The sequence below is a fragment of the Lampetra fluviatilis genome, chromosome 64 (genome assembly GCF_964198595.1).
Source record: "Lampetra fluviatilis chromosome 64, kcLamFluv1.1, whole genome shotgun sequence".
In the NCBI taxonomy this organism is placed as follows: domain Eukaryota; kingdom Metazoa; phylum Chordata; class Hyperoartia; order Petromyzontiformes; family Petromyzontidae; genus Lampetra; species Lampetra fluviatilis.
This window is the reverse complement of record NC_136338.1, coordinates 2,141,865-2,154,313: the sequence shown is the minus strand read 5'-3', so window position 1 is coordinate 2,154,313 and position 12,449 is coordinate 2,141,865. Positions and strand designations below refer to the sequence as shown.

General features: G+C 52.6%; 1 protein-coding gene across 6 annotated transcripts in view; it reads right to left on the bottom strand.

The window, feature by feature from the left end:
* LOC144951925 (troponin T, slow skeletal muscle-like) overlaps positions 1–12,449 on the bottom strand; it is a 33,901-nt gene that overhangs the window by 12,496 nt on the left and 8,956 nt on the right. For all 6 annotated transcript variants that reach the window (XM_078882278.1, XM_078882279.1, XM_078882282.1 and 3 more), the window contains 5 exons: positions 6,762–6,783; positions 3,413–3,476; positions 2,957–3,073; positions 1,540–1,617; positions 196–309 (listed from right to left, as the gene is read on the bottom strand). In XM_078882278.1, the coding sequence (XP_078738404.1) occupies positions 196–309; positions 1,540–1,617; positions 2,957–3,073; positions 3,413–3,476; positions 6,762–6,783 (395 nt within the window). The remainder of the gene's footprint in view (positions 1–195; positions 310–1,539; positions 1,618–2,956; positions 3,074–3,412; positions 3,477–6,761; positions 6,784–12,449) is intronic.

Here is a 12,449-nt window from a genome sequence, read left to right as displayed (position 1 = left end):
GATGACGTTGATGTTGATGATTACAGCAATGATGACAATGATGACGACGTTCATGCCGATGACGATGAAGATGACGACGATGATGACGACGTTGATCATGACGATGACGACGACGACGACATCGCCGCTGCAAGTGACCGACGGGCTCCGTAAACACTTGGCGCGCTGTGGGACCCGCCCCATCTCCGCAGTTACCTTTGCGAGGTACCCTCCGTACTGCGCCGTCCTGTCCGTCAACACCTTGCGCTTCTTGGCGTCGTCATCCCCCCTCCGCTTCATGTCCGCCTCCTCCTTCCGCACCTTCTCCTCCTGCGGAAGAGACAAAGGTGCCCCGCGGAGCCTTCAACGCGCTGCTGCCGCTGCTGCTGCTGCTGGGGCGAGCGCCGTTCACGGGAACCGGCGCGCGGAGGAGGCGGGCGGAACGCTGGGAGCGCACGGGGAAGGTTCACGGCACACGTGGAGTTCACGGGACACGTGGCCACGTGTGAGCGCACGGGAAGTCACGGGGCACGTAGGGGCGACGCGGTGGCGAGGAGATGTTAGCTGCCTCGCCTGGTATACACAGGAGGGTCGTGAGTTCGATCCCTACACGGACGCCTGCTGCTGCGTATTTAAAGTTTGCGTGTTTCTAGCCCTGTGGCCGCGTGGATTTTTCTCCGGATTCCCCCTGGAGAAAAAATGCACAGAGTATTTGGCTGCTATAAATGTCCACGCGATAAGCCGCTTCGGTGAGCTATCATTTGTGGCCAGGTCGCTTCTCAAAAATAGCTATGCAGCTCAGTGGGGCCCTTACCGGGTCATATAAATATATATTTTTAAATGCATTGTCCAATGGAACGGCCCAGCAACGGCTCAGGGTTCCGACACCCGCTGGATGCGTAAAGCTGCTGCGAGTGAGGGAGGGTGTGAGCGATGGAGTGGGTGAGGGAGTGAGTGAGAGAGTGAGCGAGGTAGCGAGTAAGGGAGTGGGTGAGGGAGGGAGTGAGCGAGGCAGTGGGTGAGCGAGGCAGTGGGTGAGCGAGGCAGTGGGTGAGCGAGGGAGTGGGTGAGCGAGGGAGTAAGAGAGCGAGGGAATGGGTGAGGGAGGGAGTTGTTGAGGGAGTGGGTGAGGGAGGCAGTGGGTGAGCGAGGGAGCGAGCGAGGGAGCGGGTGAGGGAGTGAGTAATAGAGGGAGCGATGGAGTGGGTGAGGGAGTAAGAGAGCGAGTGAGCGAGGTAGCGAGTAAGGGAGTGGGTGAGGGAGGGAGTGAGCGAGGCAGTGGGTGAGCGAGGCAGTGGGTGAGCGAGGCAGTGGGTGAGCGAGGGAATGGGTGAGGGAGGGAGTTGTTGAGGGAGTGGGTGAGCGAGGCAGTGGGTGAGCGAGGGAGTGGGTGAGCGAGGGAGTAAGAGAGCGAGGGAATGGGTGAGGGAGAGAGTTGTTGAGGGAGTGGGTGAGGGAGGCAGTGGGTGAGGGAGGCAGTGGGTGAGGGAGGGAGTGAGTGAGTGAGTGAGGGAGTGAGTAAGAGAGCGAGCGAGTGAGCGAGTGAGGAGCGCTACTGACCGCCTGTCGCACGAGGCGATCCTTCTCCTTCTCGGCGCGGATCCGCTGCTGCTCCGATCTCTCCGAGCGGCGCTTCTCCTGTGGGGCACAAAGAGGGCGGGCGGCGCGCCGCTTTGAAACGCGCTCGCTCACGGTCCCCGCTCGCTCGGGTTGCCACCTGCCCCGCGTCTCCCCCCCCCCCCCCCCCACAGGCTCGTCTCTGTCCTTCCCACGGAGCAGTTGGGAGTCGCGGGTTCTGCCGTCGAGGCGACGCGTCAACGCGCAGTCCGACCCTCTCGCGAGATCGCGAGGTGCGTCGTTTTTCTTCCCCGCGATATGACCCCGGCGTATTTTGTACCTTGCGGTTGGCAAATAGCAGATTGGGGGGGGGGGGGGGAGAGAGAGAGGGATGGTGCAGGACATGTGTGGAGATAGAGAAGCAGAGAGAGAGACACACGCAGATGTGCGGACAGAGGGAAACGGAGAGACGCGGTACGGGAGGTGGAGAGATGTGTGGTGGAGAGAGACGTGAAGATGGACAAGCAGAGAGAGAGACACGCAGATGTGTGGACAGAGGGAAACAGAGAGACGCAGTACGGGATATGGAGAGATGTGTGGTGGAGAGAGACGTGAAGATGGACAAGCAGAGAGAGAGAGACACGCAAATGTGCGGACAGAGGGAAACGGAGAGACGCGGTACGGGAGATGGAGAGATATGTGGTGGAGAGAGCCGTGAAGATGGACAAGCAGACAGAGAGAGCTACAAAGACATGTGCAGATAGACGAGCAGAGAGAGAGACACGCGGTACAGGAGACGGTGAGAGAAGCAGTGAGAGACACGGGAGAGAGAAGTTGGTTTCGTTTTTGCGACGTTGACTATTGTGAAAATTCGGTCAATGTTCCTATGCTCACTGTTTCATTGCTTTTGTGGCTTTATTTTGGTGATTTTCGATACGTTTTTTGGTTTGGCCATGTTTGTTTGTTGTAGTACAGAGTTAGACTGATGGCCTTAATCTAAGTTGCCTTGTGGTTGTTGTTGTTTGACTTGCATCCCACTGGGATTTTTGCACATTTTTGTGTACGGTGCTTTTTCTGCAAATATTTTACTGTCTTTTCTTGGATTTTCTGTTTGCACTCAGTCACATATTCACTTTAAGATGTTTTTTGTTCATGTTTTTTGTTTTTTTGCGGTTGCACCCGATTCAAGAGCCGAATGGCTCACAGGGCTACACCTAATAAATGAACTTGAACTTGAGCCACGGTTCATGCGCCGCATTTAAAATTGCAGAGCCTAAAGCAACCCAGGAGAATAAGGGTGGAGCGGTCGGCATCGTGGTGGGGCATTGGTAGCGGGTGGTGGTGGTGGTGGTGGCGGCGGTGAAAACGCCGAGGGAAGGAACCGAGCCAAAACTAAAACGTTGAACGCGACGCGACTCACGATCCTGGCTTTGAGAGCGATGAGTTCCTCCTCCTCCTTCTGACGCTTCTCAAAGTGAGCGGCGATCAGCGTCTGCAGCTCACCCAGGTCCTTCTCCATGCGCTTGCGGTGCAGGTCCTGCGGGGGCGGGGGGGGGCAGAGGGCAGTCGAGGGGAGGGGCAGTCAAGGGGGCAGTCGAGGGGGGGGCAGTCGAGGGGGGCAGTCAAGGGGGCAGTCGAGGGGGGGGCAGTCGAGAGGGGGGGCAGTCAACACGGAGGGCAGCCAAGCTGACCACTCCGCCACTCAGAGACCACCCCGGATGACGCTGAGCGGATCGCAGCGGAGAACACGTGATCACAGGCCCCCCCCCCTCCCCCCCCCCTCCCCCCCCCTCCCCCCCCGTAATTGGCCACGGTTCCCATCGGCCGCGGTGAATGTGCACGCGGCGGGCATTCGGTGCCCCCAGGGGGTTCTCACGTCAAAGTCCACTTTGTCGCCCTCCGGCATCTTGGGCATCTGCATTTGCGGCGGAGCGAAAGGCCTGCGGGAAGATGCCGAGAAGCGGGGAGCGTCAGGCTGCGGTCAAACCCGCCGACGACTACGGTAAAGTCACGTAGGTAAAAAATTAAAATTAATAAAAAATAAAATAATTAAAAATCACGACGTTTCGGAGGCAACACAAGTCTCCGTCATCAGGTGGGACCGTCACAGCCAGACTTGCTGCATCAAGTGAAGACGCACAAGTCTGGCTGTCGCCTTGATGATGATGCTGGGTTGTGATCACCGGCGAGACGTCGTGCTTGAGATTGTAAATTTTGTGGCTTGGCTCTCCAACGCACAACCGCTGTGGCCGTGCTAGTGACGAATTGGCCACGTTCTGTTTACGTGACAAACCTTACTAGTTGGGTGGTGGCGACACGTTTATATATTTACGCGATCTAACTCAAAGCACCTCTGTTATGATTGCACAAAGCGTGAAAACTCTCCTGCATCAACATCATCGTCATGCTGCTTACATTGCTTATGGCTTTGTTTTGGTGATTTCGAAAACGTGTTGTGGTTTGGCCATGTGTGTTGTAGTACGGAGTTACAATGATTGCTTTAATCTAAGTTGTCTTGTGGTTGCTGTGGTTGCTTGCATTTTTTCTGGAAGACTTTGCAGTTTTTTCCTGGATTTTTCTGTTTGCGCATAGTCACTTTCAGATGTTTTCTTGTTCATGTTCTTTGTTTGTTGCGGTTGCACCCGATTCAAGAGCCGAATGGCTCACAGGGCTATGCCTAATAAATGAAACTGAAAACTGAAAACAACTGTGGTTTTAAATGGTGTAGGCGGCCCTCTGTGTCGATGATGTGTTATCGGCGCAGAGTGAAGTTCACTGTTAAAGCGCAAGGCTCGGCGCCCAACACGATTTGCGGTCTGCAGCGGTGGCTAGGAGATGTTAACTACCTCGCCTGGTACACAGGAGGTCGTGGGTTAGATCCCGACCCTGCCGCCTGCTGCTGTATATTTGGAGTTTGCGTCTCTCATCATCATCACGGTGGCTAGGAGATGTTAACTACCTCGCCCGGTACGCAGGAGGTCGTGGGTTCGATCTCGACCCTGATGCCTGCTGCTGTATGTTTGGAGTTTGCGTCTCTCTCATCATCATCACGGTGGCTATGAGATGTTAACTACCTCGCCTGGTATACAGGAGGTCGTGGGTTCGATCCCGATCCTGACGCCTGCTGCTGTATATTTGGAGTTTGCGTCTCTCATCATCATCACGGTGGCTAGGAGATGTTAACTACCTCGCCTGCTGTACAGGAGGTCGTGGGTTCGATCCCGACCCTGACGCCTGCTGCTGCTGTATATTTGGAGTTTGCGTGTTTTCCCCGTGGTCGCGTGTATTTTTCCGGGTCCTCCACATTTAGAATGGACGTCACGCGTTTAGAGTGGTGCGGCTGCTGCTATAAATTTCCACGCGACGATAAGCCCCCGTCGTTGAGCTATCACTTGCGATAGCCAAGTCGCTTTAAAAGTTGTATCTTCTCCTGTAGATGTCGATGCCGCTGGTTCTTCACATTCTGCAGGTGTAGATGCCACTGGTTCTGCAGATGTAGATGCCACTGGTTCTTCACGTTCTGCAGATGTAGATGCCGCTGGTTCTTCACGTTCTGCAGATGTAGATGCCACTGGTTATTCACGTTCTGTAGATGTAGATGCCACTGGTTCTTCGCGTTCTGCAGATGTAGATGCCACTGGTTCTTCACGTTCTGTAGATGTAGATGCCGCTGGTTATTCACGTTCTGTAGATGTAGATGCCACTGGTTCTTCACGTTCTGCAGATGTAGATGCCGCTGGTTATTCACGTTCTGTAGATGTAGATGCCACTGGTTCTTCGCGTTCTGCAGATGTAGATGCCACTGGTTCTTCACGTTCTGTAGATGTAGATGCCGCTGGTTCTTCACGTTCTGCAGATGTAGATGCCACTGGTTCTTCACGTTCTGTAGATGTAGATTCCACTGGTTCTTCGCGTTCTGCAGATGTAGATGCCACTGGTTCTTCGCGTTCTGCAGATGTAGATGCCACTGGTTCTTCGCGTTCTGCAGATGTAGATGCCACTGGTTCTTCGCATTCTGCAGATGTAGATGCCACTGGTTCTTCACGTTCTGCAGATGTAGATGCCACTGGTTCTTCACGTTCTGCAGATGTAGATGGCACTGGTTCTTCACTTTCTGCAGATGTAGATGCCACTGGTTCTTCACGTTCTGCAGATGTAAATGGCACTGGTTCTTCACTTTCTGCAGATGTAGATGCCACTGGTTCTTCACGTTCTGCAGATGTAAATGGCACTGGTTCTTCACTTTCTGCAGATGTAGATGCCACCGCCGCCGTCTATTGCGCGGCGGTTGAACTTATGAATCTTGGTCCAGAAGGGCAATTGGACATACTGACATGTTTGTTTGTATCTCTGAAGGTTCGTAAGTGGAATGTTCGTTAGTCGATGAGCTCCGGTATATAAAACTTGGCATTAATGTTGATGTGCCGACGCAAGACACTGCGGTTGCCCATTGGCAGGCTTTGACCAGCTGCACTGTCTGGTTTGTGACCTTGCCATCCGCTGCCAGTTCACCGCCACCAACCGAATGTCAAGAATGCGTTTGTTTATTATTGGACGCGTGAGAGGCACGCAACCGCAACGCCACGTGGCAAACTCGCTCCGTTGGAACTGGACATCGGGGACCAGGTGATAATTGGTTTTTACCCTTTAATCTGGCAACAAAACTGACACCTTTTTTTACAAGAAGTCATGTTTGCATTGACCACAATACCTGCAGTCGGAATGCAAAAAAAACACAACTCTGATAATGTATGCACTGTCCTTGAAGTTGATTGGTCCACAACAGAGACAGCTTTTCTTAGAGCCTAGTCTCACATGCTGTTGGACCAGATGACGCCAAAAGGTGCACTTTTTTACTGGCAAATGAGGTTCCAATGGTGTATCGGGGACCAGGTTGAGGGTTCGCAAGTTGAATGTCCATAACCGGAGGAGTCCCCTTTTTTTTATCTCCGCCTGACGAAGACCGCTTGTGTTGCGATCGAATTTTAAAAAAAAAAAATCTTTTTTTTTATTTTATTTTACAATTTTTATTGTAGGTTTTTTACTTTTATTATTTACGTGTTTAACTTTTTCTTTTATTTTTATTATTTAAATGTGTAATTTTTATTTATTATTTTAATGTAATAAAAAAATTCTTTTTTTGTTTTCTATTCACGTTACTTTACCGAAAGAACCAAGAAAATGAGTCCCCGTGCGCGTAGCCCGTGCGTGTTCCGCATACTCACTTTGGCTTTGGCCTCTCTTCTTCTGCAAGAGAGGCGACGGACAGCAAATTGACGTTAGAACGACGAAAACATTTCACGTTTCACTCCCCCCACGAACACAAAAAACGACCAAATGTTTTGACATTGGCGGAACACAAATTGTAAATGCTCTGCAAGACGACGCCCGATGTATCGTTAAGACGAATTCGAAGTCGTGTTAGCGATACATCATCATCATCCGCGGCCGTGATCGATCCACTGCTGGAAGAAGGTTCCCACAATCCGTCGCCACCTCTCACGATCCTCCAATGATTCATAGAATTGTTCGCTTTTACCGTAGTTGTTATAATATATTATTATATTATATTTTCATTATTTTATTATTTCCCTTCTACGTGACTTTACCGAAAGAACCAAGAAGTTGAATCCCTGCAGTCACGAAAGCTTTAAATCGAAATCTACCGTAGTTCTCAGTTTAATTTAGGGAGCAGTTATTCATAGCATTTTTGGCGCCTTTCTATTTCGCTTATGTTTCATCCGCATTTGCGAGTGTATTTGCATTGCTTGCGTACTGCGCTTTCTGAGATACTTCAACACGAAAGGCGCTTTTATCATTATTATTAATCTGCCCGGCATCCACTCTGCTCCACGCACGACGATCCGATTAATTTCACTGCTCCATCTCCTCCGGGTCGGGGGGGGGGGTCAGGGGTCGGCAACCAAAATAACGACACCAGCGGTCATTCTTTGGTTTTGCCCCGAATTCGGTGGTAAAAAAATGGCAAGGCCGGTCGGTGGTCCTCAATGAATAAATAAAAACTGGCACTGAATTGCGACAACTCGTCAAAGGAAACTGGACAAAGGTGGAAAAGTGTGGAAAGAAAAATCGGCGAGGATCAGAGGATGGTCGAGACACCATATTTACCGGTGCAGTGTTTTGCTCGTCCTGAATCAAAGCTGTCGAAAAATTGATGCACTCCCAGAAAGCCGTGGGGGGGGGGAGGGGGGGGGGGACTGGTTGTGTCGAACAAATCCTTCCATTTATTACGCGGCGGTGAGAGCCTGGCGCACGAAGGACGCCGCGGCATCGTAGCGCTCGTTGATGTTGTCAAGACATCTCAAGTGGCTTGGACAGGACGCGTCGTGTCTAGAAGCGGACGACTGACCGGCGGGCGGTCGGGCTGGCGGGCGGGCGGCCGGCGGTCAGGACTATCGACGGAGTGGCAGCCAAAGAGAGGGGGGAGGGGGGGGGGGGGCGCTGACCCACCGGGGAGATGGAGCAATCTGCCGCACCTTCGATCAGCGCGGTCGGCTACGTACGGCGCGAAAGCAGTTCAACGTGCGCACGTCGAGACCGGGATCGTCCGCGGCGCGGGAGGAGCGCCAGAAGACGCGACGACGGCTACGAGGGGGGGGGGGCCTCGTCCAAGCAGCAGCGGATAGACCACGGCCGGGGACGATCAAGGGCCGCGAATACGACTTACCTTCCTCTGGGGAGGGGGGCACGGGGGGGTGGGAGGGGGGTGCAGCGAATCCAGTAGTCGCGCCGCAGAGAGGGGAAGGGTCAGACAAAGGTCAGCAGAGGGCAACGTGACATCCGCAATACGACACTTTTTGATCCTCGATTTAACGCGCTCGTAGCGGGCGCAGGATAGCGCCGAGCGGAATCAAGCGAACTCCCCTCCCCCCCACCCCCCCCGTAAATATCACGTGGGGACGGCAAGAGTTTGGCGAGATGCGATGTCACTGCCGCCACGGAGGGCACGCCGCGCGTTGTAACGGCGCGCGTGCCACGTTGTAACGTAAAAAATGTGCGCGTTGTAACGGCGTGCGTTGTGACGACCGCGCGTTATAACGGCGCGCGATCCGCCTCGTGCGAAAATTGTTCCAAACGATGGAGAAAAAAAAAAAATCGGCGTCGCGGCGAGAACGCGTTTGTACAGCGCGAACACCGCCTACGTGCCGCTAAGCGAGGACTCGCCGTACTTCTATGCTACCCCTCCACCCGCGCGCCTACCCAGTCTTCTCGCCAGCATGGCGTGCTCTGCTGCTATGTTTGACCCTTCGTGTTAGTTTCGCTTCAAACCCGACGCGCCACGTGCACACTCGACACGCACGCTCAGTGACCGGTGTTTAGCGTAGAACGTTGTAAACATCGGCAAGGTGTTAAAGAGGATTATCGACAACGCGACCGGGGAAACATCGCGCGAACGTTCGATTACCGGAAACGCATTGCACGCCATAAACTAATGTGCAGATGTGACGGTTTATCTGTCATATTCTTGGTTCTTTCGGTAAAGTCACGTAGAAGGGAAAATTTTTTCAAATTTTCTTGATGTGGATTTCACACCTGATGATGATTGCTTGTGTTGCAATCGAAACGTCGTGCGAATTTTTATTGTTTTATATTTTCATTATTTTGTTTTTTTCCCTTCTACGTGACTTTATCGAAAGAACCAAGAATATGAATCCCTGCAGTCACGAAAGCTTCAAATCAAAGGTTTATCTGTTGTTGAAACATCGAATGCCACGTGGCGTGCAATGTACCGCCGCGCATACCACTCTCTCCGGGAACGGAGGTGCGGGCGGGCGGGAGTGTGAGAACATCTGTAAGCAAGTGAGTTACGCCACCGCGCATGAGTAGGCGGCTGGACCGCGAGTGAACCACAAAGTTCTGCAAAATTGCGGCGAAATTGCCGCGTGTGCTCTCGAGGTCAGTGAATGCGCTCCCGGTTAAGAATAATAAGCGTGTCGGCTTTTCGCGAGCAGTGTTGTTCATCATTTGAAAAAAAAAAAGATGGGTAAGATCGCGTAAATATAAATGTGTCGTTAAACACGCCACCACCACCCGACACAGCCAATTAGTAAAATCTGTCCGTCGCCTGATGATGCCGGTTGTAATTACTGGCGAAACGTCGTAAACGTTGTGGATTTGCTCCCGAACACACCGGTGTAGCGCTGTACCAGTAACCAATTGGCCACGTTCTGTTTACGAGACAAACCTTGCACTATATACTCTGAGGTTTTTTCGGTAAAGTAAAAAAAAAACCTCAAGAGTATGAATCCTTGCAGTCACGAAAGCTTCAAATCTAGAAACCTTGCCCTAGTTCGCTGTGCCGGGTGGTGGCGGGTTTAACGACACGTTTATATATTTCCGATCTAACCCAACAAAAAAACCTATATAAACAATACACAAATAGTACCCCCGCATGTAGGGCGATCCATTTGCAGATATCCCACCGATTTCCCAGAACCCCCCTCAACTCCGCGGTCCAAACCACGACGCGAATTCGGCGACGCGGCTCCGATTTGAAGACGAATTTTTTTTTTTAACAAAACCGCTGCGGGCGGAGTGGGGGGTGCGGGGAAACTGTCAGGGATTGAGGGGGGATGTTTACAGAATGCCACGGTGAGCGGCTTACCGGGTGGGGTATCTATAGATGGACCACTTTTAGCCGAGGCCCCCCCTGCAAATTTGCGTGACTGCCGCCAGAATGGGCCCTACCCACTGGTGGGCAGCTCTAAAGGCGAGGGGGGGGGGGCTCCTTCCAGCGGCTTATCGTTCGCCCGCTCACTTGCAGGCGGGCTGTTGCAGGCGTATTGCATGGGGTGGGTGGTCATCCACAGTTCACCCCAACGCACTCGGAATAAACCGCCCCGTGCGACGAAGGAATTGAAGAAACTTAGCCCTGCCCCCCCCACCCCGATCCACCGTCCATCTGTCACTTCTACCACGATGCAAGAATTCATCCCTCAATATCTCAGCGCAAACAGAATTTAAATTGTAAAAAAAAAAAAAAACACGTTTTTTAACCCCCCAAAAATAGTGCCTCTCAAAAAATTAACTGCAGTTCCTCGCTTTGAGAAGTGCAATCTTGAGAGCATTATTTGGTTAACCAATTAATTATCTCGCTGTACCCAGAAAAAAATTATTCCCAGTCGAATCCAACTCGCCCCCAATCCGGTCATCTCTCGGAATAAAAAGTGGAACACACCTTCAATTTATCAACCGATCGACGTTATCTCGTGAGCCGGAGTGCCGAGCTTTGTTCAACGCACGCGCACGCTGCTGCTGGGTTCGCAGTCATTGCCATTGGTAAGGGCACTCCACCTTGGCGGCGGGGCCCCATCCAACACGCGGCGCGGCGTTGTAGCAACGCTTCCCAATACAACATTTATACGCGTACGATATTCAAAGTCTTGACAGCCACACCTGGGGCGGGAAACACCACTGGCGGGCCGTGTGCACGTGCGTGCGTTGAACTTCTTTCGCGCCACACGTAGCCGGCCATGCTAATCGGAGGTGCGAAATCCACGACCACGGGGAGGACACGCTCGCTCCAGATATACAGCAGCAGGCGTCGGGGTCGGGATCGAACCCATGACCTCCTGTATACCAGGCGAGGTAGTTAACATCTCCTAGCCACCGTGATGATGATGAGAGACGCAAACTCCAAATATACAGCAGCAGGCGTCAGGGTCGGGATCGAACCCACGACCTCCTGTATACCAGGCGAGGTAGTTAACATCTCCTAGCCACCATGATGATGATGAGAGACGCAAACTCCAAATATACAGCAGCAGGCGGCAGGGTCGGGATCGAACCCACGACCTCCTGTGTACCAGGCGAGGGAGCAAACATCCGGCCACCTTTGGCCGCCACACGCTAACAACTTAGCGGTATTTATTATACAGCGTGAAAATGTTAACGCGCGCTTTCACCGACCACAACGAGAGACCGACTGTAATCGTCACGGGAGTGACCGAGGAGTGCTAAAACGAGACACTTGGGTGGTAAATATCCCCCGCCTCTAGTGCCAAAACGCCCATCGTTGTCAACGCGTGCCTGGAATTTTCTCCAGGTGGTCTCCAGAGCCTAGAGGGAACATTTCCTGTGGCGTTGTTGCAAATTCTAAGAAGTGTTCAAAAAACAATTTTAAGCGCCCTATACTTCAACAAAGTCCTTCAAATCGACGATAATAATAAGGATGCTGTTTAAGTTCACCTATCACGGCGTCGTCAAAGCAAATTGCATCTCTGCGTGCGATCCTCTCTGTGCGTCAAGATGCTCACAGCAAATCGACGAGTGTTCAATGCGTGTGGGAGCGTACCGGAGCCCCCGGTGATAGCCCCACGCTCGCTAGCAACGCTCGATAACGACGCGAACGATATTGGTCCACACGCCGCCTGCGCCCACTTCGCATCGCGAGCCCGCCGCCTCCTCGGACGACGACGACGCCCGCGTGGGAAAGGGAGTTGCACGGCAGCTGTTTGGTGATCCGCCAACCCTCGCTGCGGCCTCGATGGGCGGCCGCGTGGGTAGCCACCGCCACGGCCCGGCCGTGTCAACCTTCACAAGCGGCGAGGCTTGTCAGGCGCGCAATGCTGTCCGCCGAGCAGAAAATAAAAAAATGATTGCAGAAAATGACGTGTTTTATCGTTTCCTTGCCTTGAATTACCCCGGGATATAAAATAAAGTAAAAACCGCGTTAAAATTGACAACGGCTATTCATTCGCCACTTTAACCGTCACGTTTGTGATCTCGTACCGACCTCGCCCACAAGGAGGACGATTCAGAGCGACCGCAAAATCCCGATTTGACAATTTTCCCTGCAACGGATGATGACGATGATGACTGTGGATGTTGTATAGTAACGCAATGGTATCGTGATATCGCGATATCGCGATATCGCCGTGTTAGCAGCAAAC